Here is a 17606-nt window from a genome sequence, read left to right as displayed (position 1 = left end):
CGCGGGGGTCCACCTGAACTTCCGCCCCCTTGTCCCAAACCCGCAGGTCAGAGTCGTCGCCGCGGCAGCAGTCACTACCTCACTCTCTCTGACGTAGGTTCACCCAAGTCTCTTCATCAGCCACGGGGACCTTCGTGGTCACGAACATGCAGAAGGTTACGGACTGCGTGTGAGTCTGTGCTTGAGGTCAGCTTTCAAATATTCTTTTTTATTTAAATAAAAGTTATGAAGAGGTACAGCTTGCAGAAACAGCTCCCACACGTTTTAAACGCCTCTAAGTGGGTTTTTTAATTCCCACGTTGATGAATGAAATCCAGGTTCATAGATAGGTTTGTTTTGAGAGTAACTTTGAATACACCAGCTTCTCAAACAACAGAAATGAGGACACACCCTGATGCCAGCCAGGGAGGAGTCAGCGGTAAGTCCTGCTTTCTCCCTGCCCTTGACGCCTACACACGCGGCAGAAAGCGAGTGTTCAGCAGTTGATCAACTGTCAGTTCTCATGCTCTTTCTTTGCCACAAATCTCTAGAACGGCTTAGCTAAGCTCATTTGGCGCCGAGAATTAAATCGGCCACCTGTGGCTCTGAGTCCACCGTGTGCAGGTTAGCCGTGGGGACAGAGGGTCTGGGCGGGAGGGAGCGAGCTCTGCGGTGAGTGGCTTGCTGACGCGCTCTCCTCGCTCCCGGCACGACCGCCGGACACCAGCAGGGCCTGCTCCCCGCCTCGCCCCCAGAATGCCCCCTAACAAAGAGGAGCAGGAAAACAGAGCGCTAAGCCTCAAATACCCGAAACCACAGGCAGAAGCACAGGTGCCCGGCACACGCCTCCTCGCGGGGGCGGCCCGGCCCGCGACAGAGGCCCCGAGGGCGGCGTGCAGGCTATGCCCGACAGAAGCCCTGGAGCAGAAAGCGCTCTGCAGGGGGCATTAGCGGCCACCTGTTGGGAAAGCTGTTTAGTTAAAAATAAAAACCCCAGGCTGAGTAAGTGGACCCAGCGGAGCACCAGCAGCCACGACGCCGTTAGAAGAAAACCCAACAGCCCCAGACGAGGGTTCGGAGGTGCCGAGCTCACAGCCAGGCGGCGGGCGTCTCCGGGGGGTTGGGGGGGGAGGCCGTGTCGTTCCAAACGCAGCAGGGCTGGCGGCTCTGGGGAGTCGCTGAGCCGAGGCCCCATCTGTGCCGACGAGGACGAGGACGGCAATTAGGCGGGGAGGGGTGGGGGTAGGGGGCAGAACCACAGACAGGCGCCGGGCTCCACCGAAAACAGAAACCTCGCACGTGTCTGAAAACCCGTTACGGGCAGACTCCTGTCCCCGAAGCCCTGACCCCAGCACCTCCGAACAAGGCCTCACGTGGAGACGGCCTTCAGAAAGCAGAGAATCGGTGAAGGAGAGGTCTTCAGGGGGGCCCGCCCCTGACACGCCTGGGTGCCTCCAGAAAGGAGGTCAGACTCAGACACCAGACACGGCAGGAGGAAGCCGCGGGCGCCAAGGCGGACAGCAAACCCCGAGCGGAAGCAGAGAGCCCTTCCCCCCAAGGAGGAACCGGCCCTGCCGGCCTCCAGGCCCTGACAGCCGGCTCTGCGGCACGGCCCAGCTCACCTGGCATAGGAGGTGGGCGAGCGCGGCCGGGCCCACGGGTACGGGTGCTGCGGCACCGACAGGTACTGGTCGCAGAAGGCGCCCTTGCGGATGTGCTGGAAGGACGAGAACTCCTCAGGCGGGAAGTCGGACGTGGGTGGCGTGGTGCCCAGGTCCTCGCCGGCCGGCTCCACCTTGAGTGCCACCGAGGGAGAGTGGTCCAGGGCGGTCTTGCGGGCCTTGACTGGGACGCCGTCGCCCAGGTCCAGGCTGCCGTCGGTGCTCAGGGCGTTGATGGCAGCCACGATGGCCGAGCTCGTGTACTGCGTGGTGTTGCCCAGCCACGTGTCGTCAGTGACGCTGACCCGCGGCGAGCTGTGCGGGGACGGCGTGGGCGAGTGGTGGGGGGAGCAGGACAGCTGCCGGCCGTTGAGGCCGTGCTTCCTCTTGTTGCAGGGGGACGGGGGCCTGGACGTGCGGGCACCCAGCCAGCTCTCCTCGGTGATGCTGGTGCGGGGCGAGGTGGAGGGCGAGTGCCGTGGGGACCCGAGCAGGCTGCAGGCCCCCAGGCCGCGGGGAAAGCCCTCCTCGGGGTCTGTGGTCTTGGGGGACACGCAGGGGGACTGCCAGGGGGACGTCTGCGGGGACGCGTACGGGTAGGAGAAGCTGGACTCGTAGGACGAGGCCTCGGAGTTGCAGCTGCGGGAGGACAGGCTGCTGGCTGGGCTCAGGCACGAGGGGTCCCGGTAGGCCTCCAGGCTGGGCAGGTTCAGGGTGGCCGTGGACGGGGGCCGCTTGGAGCTGGGCAGGACGTCCTCCACCTCCACGTCATGGAAAAACTGGCTGCCGCTGTGGTGCAGCCCCAGGTACGAGGTGATCTCAATGCGGGGGCTCTCCAGAGCCGGCGCCCCGTTGGGCCTGACGTTGCCCGAAGCGAGAAAGTAGCCTGAGGGCCCGCCGTCCACAGCTCCTCCGTACCCCGAGGGGTGACTCGCGGAAGCAGCGGCTGAGACGCCCGGGGCCGAGGTCTGCAGGTCATGGCATGGGGCTGGCAGCGAGGGGTGGGCCACAGTGAGGGGCAGGCCAGGCGCGATGTTGGAGGAGACATAGCTGTAATGCTCTGGAAGGAAAAGGGAGGGATGAGCGGCTGGTCCCCAGACACAAACCACAGGCTTAGGAACCCAGGATCGGGGACCTGCCCCACCCCGCTACCTGTGGGCAGGGGCCCTGCGGGGTCGCTCAGCTCCTGCTGCCCCAACGGGAGGCAGCTCGAGCCCCTCCCCAGGCCCTCCTCGCTCTCCACACCAGGGCTTCCCTCTGCCCCAGCGTCCCCCCGCCCAAGGCCGTACCACTGGTCGGCCCCTTACTTTCTTCTGCTCTTTACTCAAAACCTGCCCCCGCCAGCCACCCTCTCAAAATCCCAGTCCCCACCCAACACTTACATCCCCCCTCACTGGATTTTCCCTCCTGAACGCCTATCTCCTCGTCCACCACGTCTTTCGCCCGCAGAAACCAAGTTCTGGGCTGGCAGAGACCTTTGCTGGGTGAGCCTAGTGCAACTCGCGGGGCCTCAACACGGAGTCTGTGCCCCGTTTGTTCAGTGAGCAGACAGGGTGGGGCTGGAGGAGGGTTTGGCAGGTGGACTGGCGGAGGGGTGGCCTGGTGGCTGGCTTTTAGACGCTGGGACGTGCACATCTAAAGGCATTTTAACAGACTAGTCACATGCAGGTGCCCCAATCACCAGCTACAAAGAAAGCACCTTTGGATGAAAACACAGAAACCGGGGTCTCTCACAGAAAACACCGATGGTGACTCACGGCCTAAGAGTTCTTCTTAAAAAAAACAGCAGGCAACATCGATGTGCAGTCACATTTAAAGTCATTACATATTAATTACAACCTCGAAATGCTTCTAAAAATCACTACTAGTATAATTAGTAGTTTTTAACAGGAAAGCCACACTCTGGACCTCCGATTTGAACTGACTTTTTATAACATCTCGGCACCTCATCTTCGTGCACCGAGAGGTGAGTCTCCCCAGGCCTCTGAATAATGGAAGCGCCCCTGGAAACCATACACCCCGCTCCTGGGTTAACTCTGCCACTGGGAGGTATTGTGGTCGAGGGCAGGGCTGCCCTCCTGCTGTGCTGGCTTCAGAAGCTCGCCTAGACGAACCCCAGAAAATCAGGGGCCTCAAATGCAGGCTCCGCCCCACCGTATTCACTAACAGAAGTGGGTCCAGCAGCCCCAGTGGGGGGAGTCCGTTTCCAACACTGCTTCCTTCCAGAAGTAGGGGTTCAACTACCTTCTCTGGCAATCCAGTCTTTTACAGTCCTTGCTACCAAGAAGTTCTGCCTTTGACACGCTAAACCCCCTTCCCAGGAAAGCACTGCTCGCCATTCCCCTGGGCACATCCTGGAGGGAGTGCAAGGCCCTGCCTTCACCCCGGGGTGTCAGGGCGCGCTGCCTTTTGGAGAGAAAGCTCCAGACTTCCAGATGCTCAAAATCGGTGCCGGATTCTAAACAGCCCTGGGGAGAGACTGAGCTGAGCCAAGAAAACAAACTGCAGTTGAGGGAATCAGAGGCCCCAAGCGGGAGGAGGGAGCTGGGGCAGGGGGGCTCCCGGGGGTCCGAGGACACACCTGCCCACAAACCTGTTGCCCCCAAGCCTCGCTCCCCAGCCGCATCTGCGCCCTTGCACCGCCCCACCCCCACCCCCACCCCAGAGGGAAGGACAGTCTTCTCTTCCACAGGCCAGACCCCAACGCCGGGCACAGCCCCTCTGTCTGCTGCGTCCCCCAATCACACCAACACCCTCAGAGGCTTACTGACTTTTACCACAAAAACCACAATCGAGGGTTAAAAATGAAATTACAATCTTTGTGAAAATCAAACAAGAAGTGAATAACCTTGGAACAGGAATTCCCAGAGGACACGGTCAAGGTTCCCCAGGAGGAGGGGGTCTGGGGCTGCAGGCTGGGCTGCGGCCCTGGGAGAGACGCCCCCCCGCGGTGACCTCCTGGGACAGGTGCGGACACCCTGCCTTCAGGCCCCCGCTCGCCTGGGCGTGGGGTGCTGGGCGGGGGCAGAGGCCCTCGTCCACGAACACCCAGGCCTGGCCACAGAGGAGGCCACCTGCGCTGTCCAGAGGGACCCGGGCAGCAGGCGGGCCAGGGCCTGTGAGGTGTCAGCCCTACAGGGGCCTCAGGGCCTCAGGAAGGTCGGCCCCATAGGGCTGCAGTGGTGCCCTCACTCACTGTGGGACTAAACACTGCTCCTCCCGAAGGGGTCCACGGGCGGCTCTGCAGACAGACGTCTCCCCTGGCCACAGACGGCAGCACATCACAGGCACCTTCAGCATGTGTCCCCGGCTCTCACGTCCAGAGGGCCTCTCCTCGCAGCCAGCCCGGCCCTGTCCAGACCGTTCTAACCAGAACGGCTAGTTAAAAAAACAGGAAACAGAACCAGTGTCCCCAGGCCCTGCAGGTGAAAACAGTCCCTGTGTGGCTTCGGGTAGGAAGGCAGGTGTCACCAGTCCAGCAGGAGCGAGAGTGGGCGGCGTGCCCCACTGCTGCACCACGACGGTGACGGTGAGCGTGATCAACAGGCAGCGTGTTAACAAACTGATCTGTGTCCGTTCAGGGCAGGAATTGCAGTCGTGACACGTCGGCAAACAGCTTTACTATGTCGGACGTGTTCCAAATTAAAGAGGTGTCCCCTCCTCCCGGCACTGCGTCTCGACGTGACTGCAGTCAACGGCCTCCTGGCCTTGCATGCGCTAGATCGTCTGGAACCCGTCTTTCTTTGGGCGGTTTCTACCCCCTCCTGGGGTCTCTGGCTCCACCTCGGTGAGTGTGGGGTCTGCACCTGTCCCATCCCGGCTGCCAGTCTGCAGCCAGCACATGGACACCACTCTGCCAGTGTGGAGGCCACCTGCACCCCTGGTCACCACAGGGACCGGCGGCCTTCCCAGCCTGGACACGCACCTCCCGGCCACCGAGAGGAAATGGGTGGACGAAGGACCCCTTCTCACGGGCGCTCCCGGGACAACCGCTACATCCCATGAGCCCCGCTGTCTTCCTGACACTCTGTCCTGAGGTGGCAGCATCAGGAACGCCCAGGAAGAGATCGCAGACCCGCCCCCTTGGGTACGTGGCCACGTGCTGGGCACCCTTTTCTCCATGTGACCATCCAGCGTTCAATGAGGAAAGAATTTCACTTTAGAGACAAGCCCTCGACTCTGGAAGGGCAGCCCTGGCCCAGGCTGACAGAAGCGTACAAACCGTGCCCCACAAACCCAGACGTGGCGCTGGGACAGGCCCCCCCAGCCCTCTGCCCCCAGCACCCCGCGGCCGTGCGGACATGCAAGGGGTCTAATGGGCGGATCCCCACAACTCCTGCTCCAGCTGAAGAATTTCGTGCAAATCTATGATCTACTGTTTTTTGGCAGGAAGGTAATTCTGAGAATTAAAACAAAGAAAATCCCAGCAAATGGTAGAGCGAGTCCTGGGGCCTCCCCACCGCCTGCCCACGGGGCTCAGCCATGTTCCGTGGCGCCGGCTGGACATTCGGGCTGGACATTCGAGCTCCGAGTCGAGCGAGGTGCCTAGGAGCAGTCCTGCCCCTCCCCCAGCCCAGGGGGGAGACTGGGGTGGGGGGCAGGCACGCTGACTCCCAGAACACCCTAAGAGGGGACTTTATGTAAACCAAAGACTGCCGATAATCATGATCCAACAAAGGAAAGAAAAAAAAAAATAAAGCCTTTATTAACACACAAAAAAGACCCACCTAAGCGTGAGTTTTCCTTAATTAAATAAATTCCAAAGCGAAAGCCTCGAAGGCCTGAACTTCATTACGGACACTCAGCCAGCCTGATGACAACGCCCTCCCTCTGAGAACAAAGACCCACACAGGTAGTGGTCCCAGCTTGCCCGGGACCAAGCCCCCGCAGCCCGGGTCCTGCCCTCCCGCCTGGGGGCCTCTCTCCCTCCTGCCCCCCAGCTTCCACTCTGTTTGGCTTTATTACCCCCCTAAACCGTATTCAAATCTGAATTATTTAGCTATTCAAAGGGATGACATTTACATGGAATGAAAATATTTCCAGTAACTTTCTTAACAATCCTGAGACGTTCGGGCTGGTTCATGTCATGTCAGGAGCCACTGAAGAGCGCGGCTCCCATCACCGCCACCTTCTGCCGCTGCCTCGGAGCCTGGCTGTCTGCCAAGGAGGCTCATTAACTCCCAGGGCGGGCGGCACAGAGAGCGGGAGGCTGAGCAAATGCTGGGGGGAGCGCATTCAAAACGGCTTAATAGAATGGAAATTCGGGAAGTGTGGCTCGTGTCTCAAGACACGAACTGCCTCCTGCCACCTCCAGTCCGAACACCCGTCCCCTCCCACAGGTGCGCGGAGCAGGGTGCTCAGGGTGCAGAGCCGGACACTGGCATGGGGAGCGGGGTGCCCGGCAGCCGGCGAATTCAGCTCCCAGGCTGGCCCAGCGCCCACTGCAAACTCAGTCCTCAGCAGACCCGACAGAACCCTGAGAAACAGTCTTCTTCAGAACCAGACAATCGTATTATTTCTGAGCAACCACAGAAATATACCCGTGTCCCTCCTAAGGCCCACTGCACCTCAGACCACTCCCCACCGACATCAGGGCCCCGCCGCAGTGCAGCCAGGCCAGTGCCACGGCTGCCGCACTCTCTGCACAGGCGGGCGCCCCGTCCAACACATGCTTTCCAGCGGGAGCCACCACGTCCCTGCCCGCTCCCTGCCGCCTTCCACAGATGCGGAGAGGTGACTGCCACGGCGACTCGTGTGTTTCATTTTAAGGAACATCCCTGGTAGCATTTGCTGGGGTTGAAGCGCAGGACACGGAGCTAGAAATAGACCTGGGGCGACTGTGACGCCAGCCCGTCCTCCCAGGCCCGGCCAGACCTCCTCGCTGGGGCGGCGCCCGAAACGGCAGGATTATAATTTCACAGGTAGTGGAAACAAAACAAAACAAAACAAAACAACACCAAAGACGCTCCATGCCAGGCGTTTTCTGCTGGGAGCTGTTTACTGAGCAGGCGGGAGGCACTGCCTGAGGGCGGCCGGGGCGGGGCAGGCCCGTGGGTGACAGACAGACACAGCTTTGAGGGCACCGGTCACCCAGTCGCCTGCCAGGGAGAAGGTTTACAAAGGCAAACAGAATGGCTCGTCCGGGCGGCCAACAAGCAGGCCTGCCCTCACACACCTCCTTCCTCCCACAGGCCCCCGACGGCCGAATCTCATCGGCTAAGATCTTCCCCTTCTCACACCATTTTTAAGGAATTAAAACCATCCAACCTGTCCGTTACTAGCTGTGGTCTTCCCCTGACAGACACACAGAGAATTCCTCTACAAAGAGCCACCGCTGGTGGAAACCTCTCTGGGGCTTTGGGGTAAGTTGAGGGTGGCGGGGCTGCTCATATTAAAGACGGGGCACCTCCACTCCGGTGTCCGGTGTCCCCGGGCCTCTCCGCCCCGGAGCAGGTGCATCGCAGGCCATGCCCACGTGCCCTCCTGGGCTGGATGGGCTGGCATCAACAGCTCCACCGCTGAGAACGCAATGGAGAACAGAAACGCCTCCACACCTTCACTTTCTCAGAAGACGTCCGTTTCACGTGTGAGCCGGGAAACGCCACTGTCGAGCAGTGAAGGCAGCTAACCACCCGCCTTCGCGGAGGCCGTGAGGTGGCCCGGTGCTGGGAGCCTCCAGGGGCCGGCCAGCTTCCTCCTGGGTTGCCACGGCGACAGTCAGGCAGAGCGTGGCCAAAATAACTTAGAAAACAGGAGCCTGGGGCGGGAAGCGGGGCCACGCCCGCCGTGGCTGTCAGCAGAGCCACTATTTCCTGAGACCCAGAGAGAAACAGGAGGCCTTCTGCCCGCTCTCCAGACAGGCAAGCCCTCTGCCCAGCCGCTCCCCAGAGGGCCGGGGCGCGGAGACAGGAAGACGCCGAGGCCTCCAGAGCGCAAACACCCCCGCCCAGCCCTGGGAAGATCATTTAAAAAGTTCTCTTGTCTTTCTCCCAACAAATGGTACCCGACTGTCTATTTGCACCTGCTGAGCACTCTAGCAAAAAGGAACTCCAGGACCCAGTCGCCCCCTTGAACCGCAGGGTGCCACATGCCTCAGTGCATGAAGGGGTGTGAGTGACAGGGTGACAGTTTAGAGGACACCCCCCCTGGGCGCAGGAAGAATTGCGACAGAGACCAGGGGCCCTGTGCTCAAGGCTGGCCATGTCCTTTTGACAAAGTGCCCATTTTTAGTTCAACCTCTAAAGCTCTATGTTACCTTACTTCACAATCCATCTCAGATTTAGTCATTCATTCATTTATTCCTATCCAGGCTGGTTCCAGAAATAATGTGAAGCCATTTCTGTCACCTATCCAGAGCTGGAGAATTCATTCTAATAATCTAACATACAATGTGATCAGTAACCCAATAACTAACAATCACAATGTTCTGTAATAACTAATGAGAAGAAGAAGAAAGTACTTTATTCACGTAATTACCAAAACTTGGAAGCAACCAAGATGTCCTTTGGGAACTGAATGGGTAAATAAACTCTGGTCCATCCAAAGAATGGAATATTATTCAGCACTGAAAATGATCAAGTCAGGAAAAGACATGGAGGAACCTTAAACGCATGTTACTAAATGAAAGAAGCCAATCTGAAAAGGCTGCAAACTGTGTGATTCCAACTATAGGCCATTTTGGAAAAGACAAAAATACAGACACAGTGAACAGATCAGTGGTGCCAAGGTTTCGCAGGAGGGAGGGAGGACCAGGTGGAGCACAGAGGGTTTTCAGGGCAGTAACACTCCTCTGGTGACAATTATCCTGGATACGAGTCACTATGTATTCATCCAAACCCACAGAGCATTCAGCACCCAGAGTGAACCCTGTGAACCTAAGGACTCTGGGTGGTGATGACGTGTCAGTGTAGGTCCAACAACAGTACAAACGCCCCTCTGGTGGGGGCGCTAATAGGGAGGGAGTCTGTGCCTCCATTGGGGCAGAGGGCACCTGGGAAAACCTGTCCCTTCCTCTCAATTCTGCTGTGAACCTAAAACTGCTCTGAAAAGTCTTAATAAAAAAGAAAAAAGTTATATGTCTTTCACAGAAATATATAAAAAGGCATGTTTTCTATCAACTTCTTTCTAACACTATGACAAGAGGAAGAAGCTCTTTCCATCTCTGCCCAGAACACTCTCCAGCTGCCTAAGGCCTCCCCGCCCCCAAAGCTGGAGAATGCTGGGCCCCAGGTGCTGGCGCCCCGGGGCCTTCCCACAGGAGGTTTTAACAGGGGGGTTGAGATGGGAGGGGCACACAGTTGGCAGAGATGCTTAAAAGGCACCTGTCTGTCCGCAGGAGCAAACACACAAAGAGGCACAGGGAGGCCACGAGGCCTCCACAACTCAGAAAGCTCCATGACCACAGGACCCCTGCACCCACCAGGCTGGCCTCCCAGCGCAGCACAGCCCTGGGGACACAGGACTCGCAGTGGAAGTCTCTGTCCGGGCGGCTTTCACTCCATGAAGAGGTCAGGAGTGTGGTCCCCACCTCCACAGAGCATCTCTCCTTAAATGTATTTACTGAGTGACTGAAAGGGGTGGGGGGTGGACACCAAAAGAGAAGCAGCCCAGGAACATCCAGGACTTGCCACAGGCAGCCGCCCCGCCGCCCAAGCAGGGGCACGGCGCCTCCAGGCCATTTCTCCACTTCCGGCCCCAAGTCTCTTTCAAGCAGCCACCTCTCTCTCCAACCTCAGGGGCCTTGGCTCCCACTGACTCCAGAGGCCTGGAGACCCCGAGCCAAGGAGGAGGAAAAGAGAAGACGTTCAGAAAGGGCAGATAAGAAAGATCAGGCAGCCTCGGCCTGGTTGGAACATTTATTTTTTTTTAAATGAGCAGGACGTTGCACTTTTAAAAGAGGGACGGTGAATGATACGGAAAATATTATACAGTCATTGCAGAAACCAGCGCCTGCCCGTGCCAAGTGTGCTGGGCTCAGCTTCTCCACCACACCGCCACGTGGGCAGGGACAGAGGGAATATATTGAAGACAGACACAGAAAGGAGGGCGACAGAGGACATAAAAGACAGGTGGGGGAGAGCCAGGCTGCAAGGAGGGGCTGTAGTGACTTCCATTCAGGGCGGCCCCCCCCCCCCCCCCGCACAGACCGTCTTCCTATAATGCGGGTCTGATACTCAAGGGCCTAGTCTTACCTAACAGCAAGCACCCCGGGGGCGCCCTGGGGGGCTGGGGGGCTCTTTTACCTGCTGTGTAAGTGGAAGCCTTATTTTTGACAGGGAAGAGAAAACGAAAGAAAGAAAAGGCCCGCACCTGGTGGTCCGAGGCTAGTTCCGCTGTTAACTTACAGGGAGAGGGCGGCTGACCTCACAGGGAGCGCAAGGGGGCAGACCTGAGGGTCTCGGCCCCGCCTCACGTGCGTTCAAGTCCAGGATCGGGGACACTCCGTCCCTTGGCGAGAGCGCCAGCCCGCCCCAAATAGGAGGCTCCCCGCTCCGATCATGCTCGGAGCCCAACTGGAGTGACGCCCCGAGTCTAGCACACTTAGGGGGACCCTACCGCCCCGAAAGGGGCCTCTCTACACTCGCCCCTCAACTTGATTTGTTTTCCGCCGGCCCCTCGGTGCCCCTCCCTGAGCGACGCCGAGGGGGGACAGAAGACTGGGGGGGCGCCTTGGGCAGAGGGGCGGGCGCCACTGCGCGCCCCTGAGGCGGGCTCTCCGGACCCGGATCCGGCCCGCCCGGCCCCGCGCCCCCGGCCCCCACGCCCGGGCCCCGCACGGACCCACCTGCGGTGGCCGCGGCGGCGCCCTCGTCGCTCTGGTTAAACTCGAAGAGGAAATCAAAGTCGAATTCCTGGTCCTCCTCCAGCCCCGTCATGCTGGGTCAGGGTCGGAGGTCAGGGGGTCAGGGTCGGGGTTCGGGTACGAGGTCGGGGGTCCAGGGTCGGTGTCCGAGTTCTAGGTCAGGGGTCCTGGTCGGGGACCGGGGCTGGGGTTGGGCGGGGTCCAGAGTCTGGAGTCTGGGGTCAGGCCCAGGGTCGGGGTCCCGGGTTGGGGTCAGGTTGCGGGTCGGGGTCGGGATCCCGGTTTGGGATCGGGGTCGAGGTCCAGGACAGGGTCCGGGGTGGGGTCCGGTCGGGGTCCGGGGTCGGGTCCCCGGCCGCGGGCACCTGTGGTCGCGGCGACCCGGGCTCGGCTGCGCCCTGCGCTCGGCCGCGCGTCCTCGGGTAACGTGACTCCTGCCCGCGCCCCTCCCGCCGGCCCTCCCCCGCCGCGCCCCTCCCCCCGCTGTTTCCGGGTTTACATAAACAAGCGGCTCGCCGGCCGCCGGCTTCCGAGTTTTAAATAAACTCTCCGGGCGAGCTGGAGCGCACGCCTCTCACTGGTGTCCCAGCTCCCGGCGCCCGCACCCGCGCCGGGGTCCCCGGGCAGCTCTAGGGGTCCACGCCCCCGCGCAAGCGACACCCCCGAAGGTCCCCTGGGTCCGCGCGGGGGAGGGGCGTACACGTGCGCCCGGGAGGTGGGGAGACTCGGGGTCCAGCCTCCTCCGTCCGCCCCCGGGCCTGAGGGCCAGTGCGGCCGCAGCCGGGCGGGCAGGGGCAGGGGAGGGGCAGGGGGCGGGGACGAGAGCGGGCCGTGGACCCCCGCCCGCCAGCCCGCCAGCCGGCTCGCGCGGCTCGGATCTCTGCGTGGAGCGCGCCGCCCCGACCGGCTAGCGGGCCTGGCTCGCGCCTCCCGAAGACGGAGGGACGCGAAGCTCAATAACCGCGTCTCAAAGAGCTGCGGACGCCGTCCGCCGGTCTGCTGAACTCGCCCCGAGGGGCCCCCAGCTGCCGGGCCGCTTCCAGGGGGAGGAGCAGCCGGGCTCTGCTGCTGCGAGTGTACGACGCGCACGTCCTGCCGGAGCCCCGCAGCCTGGGCCCCGAGTGGAAGCCCCTGGATAGCAGGGCTCGCTTTCGAAGGAGCACGCTTCTCCCCTAACCCGAGCAATGCACACAGGGAACACGGTTTTCCAGCCCTCGAAGCTGAAGACGCCACCCGAAGGAGTCAGGGAGGTGGGAGGTTTGGAGGCACTGGGGCCGTGCTCTCCTTTGCACAGTGGAGCGGCGCTGCTGCTCACGGCTGTCCACGCTTACGCGCGGCCTTTCACTTGCAGGCTGGCCCCTAACTGGCAACCCTTCTTTTTTGTAAAGCCGTTCACGTGGGTCCCTCAGCTTCCTGAAATACGTACTGACGCCTTTGCGCGCACAAGCAGCCTGCCCACCATCCGTGAGCGCCTCCAAAGCGCCCAGAGACTGACCAAGGGCAGGAAGAGCGCCGGGTTCCACCCAAGGCCAGGGCGCAGGAGCAGCGGGTCCGCGCAGAGCCAGTACACAAAGCTAGGCCCGTCTGAGGGCCTTCTCTCCCCTTCTGCTTTATTCTGACTTGCCCGGGGGCTTGGCACCTGCGAAACCAGCGTCTGGAACAGCACAAGAATGATCGCAGAGGACTGAGAAGCTAGGGATCACACGCGGAGGGGGAATGGAATCAGAAAGGAGGAGGGTGACACACGTGTCCATTTTTGCAACTCTGCAGAATTAAACCGTGTCCTCCTCTCTGCCCTGCGGGCCCGCTGGTCCCCGGGGTATAGCTTTTTCCGGAAGCAGATAACCTGCGAATCACATGGCCACCCCCCCCCCAAAAACTTCCCTCTCATGACCCTTTTCAAATGCCTGCTTTTCTCCAGTGATAAACTATAGTTCACTTTGGCCTGATTTAGTTTCTAATAATAGCTCTAACTTTGAGATGTATGTTGGAGGGCTGTTTTGTTGTAGTTTGCGTTTCTTGCTGACCTTCAGGCAAATGGAAGTTCTGTTTTCCGTTCAGAAGCCGCAACATTTCATTTTCTCTCTCTTTTTTTTTTTTTAACTTCAGCCACCTTCTCACTCTCACCAAAAACTTACTCACAAAAACAGCCCTTACCATCAGTTAAACTTTTTGCTGAACTGTTCTGTCCAGGAGAATGTGGGTTTACCCGTCGGGGGCACCTGAGCCCCTCAGGTTCACGACTCAGGACGGCTTTATCCTAAGGCTGAGTTGACACCCCCCCCCACCAGATTTAGATCCCCAAAGGTAACCAGATAGGGTGGCTGTTTTTTAACTGCTCCTCTTACCAGCACCCCCCTAGTGCCTTTCATCTCGTAAATGGTTTGGAGTTATTTGCCAATTCAGCAGACACTCCTGTCTTGATGGAAATGTTTAGCTTGGCGCTTCCTCTCAGAGGCGGAGGGTGTGCACAGGGCACAGAGCTCCAGCGCTGGGTGTGACAGAGCAGCAGGCCCTCACTAATCTGGGTTAGGAAACAACGCCACGGAGTTAAGTGGCGGGAGAACAGGGCGGGCTTTGTTCTGTTCTGGAGAGCCCCGGGCATTCTGTGTGGAGCAACCTCTGAGTGGGTGGGTGGGTGTACCTACAAGGCCTGCATTTCTCTGCCTTCCCCACGCGGAAAAACAAGCGCGGGGCCTTCAGAAGCAACAGCGCCTAATGAGCTCTCACCAGATGCTCATTAAACTGGAGGGCAGTGCCGGGAATCGCCGAGTGTGTCGCTGGGCACTGAGGGACTGGCCGGGCCTGGCCGGGCCTGCGGGGAAGGGCCAGACGCAGTCCCCCAGCTCTCAGCCAGGCAGGCGTGGACCTGCAGGGAGGGCTCTGCCTCTCCGTCCAGCGCCTGTCGATGGGAAGGATTAGCTCATACATTCTGGTAAGCCTAATTCTGCAGTCCTTATAAAATACACATGTGTTCAGTCAGAGCGCATCCCTGGGACCGGGGGGCTGTGTCTTAGCAGAGGCACCTTACACGTTTCCTTAAGTAGGAAACATGAACAGTAAACAGCACCCCCAGAGATGCCTGCTCCTCTTGTAAGAGAAAAGGTTACTGCAGACAGACCACCGACTGTTCAAGAAATCTAACCTTTGAAAGACCCACATTTTTCAAAGCAGTGATAAGAGAAATATGTGGAGAAAACTTTGAAATACGTGTCCAAAGATTTCAAATCAAAACCTCAACAATTTTTTTAAAAAATCTTTTCACAGTAAGAGCTCATCCTGTAAACTTTACCCGAAGTTTACATTTAACCATGTTCTAAATTGGGGTGAAATGTAAGAAACATAAGATAACCTTCCGTGATGCACAACACGTAGAAATAACATAAGACAGCAGGACCCTGGCCACATCGGCCTTCCTGTATTGAGTGTGTGGGCTTGAGCTCATGTCTGCTGAACATGGGGACGTTACCCCAAGCTGGCTGTCCTTGCAAATGGCAGTGCAGCCATTGCATTTATTAGAACCATGCAGGAGGCAGCAGCATTGAGTTTCCGGCGCTCCCCAGCAGGGTGTCTGCCCTTATAAACTAAGAGCACTCACTACACATTGGCAGGCTTGGCAGTTTTCTTAAAATAATTTAAATAAAATACTTCAACACTGATAAGGCACTTGGAAAGGTGTCTCCCAGTTTCCACCACGTATTTGCCATCGTCATCCCTAACTAGGATGCTGGTCACCCTTTCCCAGGCTATTTTCAGACACCTTCAGGAACCCTGACCAGTAGGAGCTGTGGGCTGCTTGGGTCCCAGGAGTGCTTCTTTTAAGGGAGGGAGTGGGAACCTGTGGACCTGAGGCTGCACGCAAGGGTGGCCAGCGCCTTGCCATCACCAGGTTTCAGGGCAGACTCTTAAGCCATCTTCCTGACTCTAAGCAAGTAGCTTGAAACTTGGCGGTCCCTTTTCAAACTGTCCTGAAACATTTTCTGCAGTTGGAACTCTCAAGTCTTATGATTGTGTAAGATTATGAATCCTATAAGCCTGCAACATGGCTTGAATTAGAGGCTGTGCCCAACAGTACCTTCAATGGCTTTTAATCCTGCGGGTCGGGCCCCCAGCCTGATGGCGCGGCCCGGAGCGGCTCTGGCTGGAGGCAGTTCGGGGAGCCAGCTCTCGGAGAGAACCCCCCACCGACTAAGCCCGTGGAGGGGCGCAGAACCCCCACACTTCGCTGTATGGCCAGTCTTCGAAGCCACAGGGTGGCCTTGCCCCACTGGGGAAGTAACTGGGCCATACTCCTTTCCCAAAGAAACCTCACTTCTTCCCAAAGTGTCTTTCCTTCCTAGTTCTGACGGCCCTAACCTCGCCCCGTCCTCAAGCCGCCTGCATTTGAACTGAGTTTGTACCGCCGCGAGGCTGCACCAGCGAAGGCCAAGAGCGCGCACTCAGCGCTAGAGAAGAGGAGACACCTATTGGCAAGAAGGCGCGCTCGAAATCAGGGCTGCTCTGGGGAAACACCAGGGGGACACCGCTTCCCAATCTGTGCAGCGCGCCCGCCGCGCGCCGGGCCGCCCGCGCCCCTCCCTGCGCGCAGACCCTGGCCCGGCCTGCTCCCCCTCCCCGGGACGGGACCCGGCCAGGAGCGGACCGGACAGGCGCGGCGGGCGCGGGGCTGGGGGCGCGGGGCTGGGGGCCTGGGGGCCGCAGTGAGGGGCTGCGGCCGCGCCAGCTTACCTTCCTCTGCGGACTTCATGGTGCCGCCGGCGGGCGGCGAGGGCCCCAAAGTTTCTCCGCTCCCGCAGACTGCAGCCGGAGGGCCGAGTGGAAACTTGGAAGGGACTGGAAAACTGGTACTTGGCATCCACGCGGCAGCGGCGGAGGGGAGCAGGAGGAGCAGGAGGAGGAGCGGGAGGCGCGGGCGCCCCGCGCCGCCGCCCGGGGTCGTCTCGGGAGGAAGGCGCCCTCGCCCCCTGCGGACGCGCGTCGGTCCGGGCTCAGCGCCGCGCGCCCCGGGGAAATGTTACGAGGGGCGTGTGCGCGCGTGGCGGGGCCGGGCTGCGGCCCTGGGACCCGACCAGGGTGGCGGGTGGCGGGGGCTCGGAGGTGTGCGCCCGCGCCCGGGTCCCCGCGCCCGGCCGCCCGCCCCGGCGCGGTGACTGTGCCGGCGAGTTCGGAGTCTCTAAGTCTCGCTCTGACGCAGGGCCGCGCTCTGCCTCCTGCCTTTTTAAAGCTGGAAAATACCTCCCCCGCCTCCCCGCCGGCCCGGCCGCTCCCGCGCCCCCTCCCTGCCGTGACATCACGCCCCCGCCCGCCCGAGCCGGCGCTGAGCCCGGGGGACCAGTCGCCGAGCTCCCGCCCCTCCCTGCGCGGGGCGCCGCTCGCCCGGCCCGCAGGGCGCAAGGGGGGCGGGCTGGGGCTCACTGGGCGAGCAGGGGCGCACGCGGGGCCGACTGGGCGCCCCCGGCCTCCGGACCAACCCGGATGCCTGGGTCCACGCGGTGTCCTGAGAGAATCACGCTCTGCTTTAATGAGGGAGGGGGGTGCAGGAGACGACGAGGGTGCCGAGAGGGCCCTGCATGCTGAAGTCATTATGTAAAATCGCAGGCTTCCCCCGCTGTGGAAATTTGGAAAAGCGCTTCCACTGGCAGGCCGGAGAAAGGAAATTCCCATCCCGCTAAATTACTAACAGATTGCATGGCAGTCCCGGGACGTGGAGTTATTGTCATTTTTATTCTGTAAATATCTGAACGACCCAGATTGCCTGTTGCATGGCTGGCATAGCGTGTGTGGGGAGGTGAGGGGGGCGTGGAGAACCGCGACCCCCACCCCGGGCTTTCAGCCGCCGGCCAGTGGCCCGCCCCAGGGGGTCAGGGGCCTTTGGGGGTGCGCGATTTTCGGGTTTCTAACCAATGAGGGGTGGGGGCTGGTCTGCGAGCCGAAAGCTGGTGCTTGGGGAAGCCGCTCCAACGCCGGGCTGTTTCACTTTACACTTTACGCTTTCAAACTCTCCTGCTTTTCCTCGGCGCAGTTCAGTGGCCAAAACAGGACCATATTTGTGTGTTGGCCTTGGATGGAAGGGACTGGAGTGTTAGGGCGGCTAAAATGTATGGTGTACAAAATCATAAATCTATTGCACGACACCCTATGTGGTTTAAAATAAACCTAAAGCA

General features: G+C 60.0%; 1 protein-coding gene across 8 annotated transcripts in view; it reads right to left on the bottom strand.

The window, feature by feature from the left end:
* The window catches only part of NFATC1 (nuclear factor of activated T cells 1), a 91014-nt gene extending 74361 nt beyond the window's left edge, over window positions 1-16653 (bottom strand). For 3 of the 8 annotated variants that reach the window (XM_074355359.1, XM_074355362.1, XM_074355361.1), the window contains exons 1-2: window positions 16171-16653; window positions 1602-2700 (exon numbers count right to left, since the gene is read on the bottom strand). In XM_074355359.1, coding sequence (XP_074211460.1) covers window positions 1602-2700; window positions 16171-16297 — 1226 coding nt within the window. In that variant the 5' untranslated portion in view covers window positions 16298-16653. Of the gene's footprint in view, window positions 1-1601; window positions 2701-11424; window positions 11891-16170 lie in introns of those variants that run through there. The other 5 variants (XM_074355363.1, XM_074355366.1, XM_074355365.1 and 2 more) reach the window with 3 other exon arrangements.
* Window positions 16654-17606: the final 953 nt, after the last annotated feature.

Source organism: Camelus bactrianus, chromosome 30 (assembly GCF_048773025.1).
Source record: "Camelus bactrianus isolate YW-2024 breed Bactrian camel chromosome 30, ASM4877302v1, whole genome shotgun sequence".
In the NCBI taxonomy this organism is placed as follows: domain Eukaryota; kingdom Metazoa; phylum Chordata; class Mammalia; order Artiodactyla; family Camelidae; genus Camelus; species Camelus bactrianus.
The sequence above is the reverse complement of the archived record's forward strand: the minus strand, read 5'-3'. Positions and strand labels throughout refer to the sequence as shown.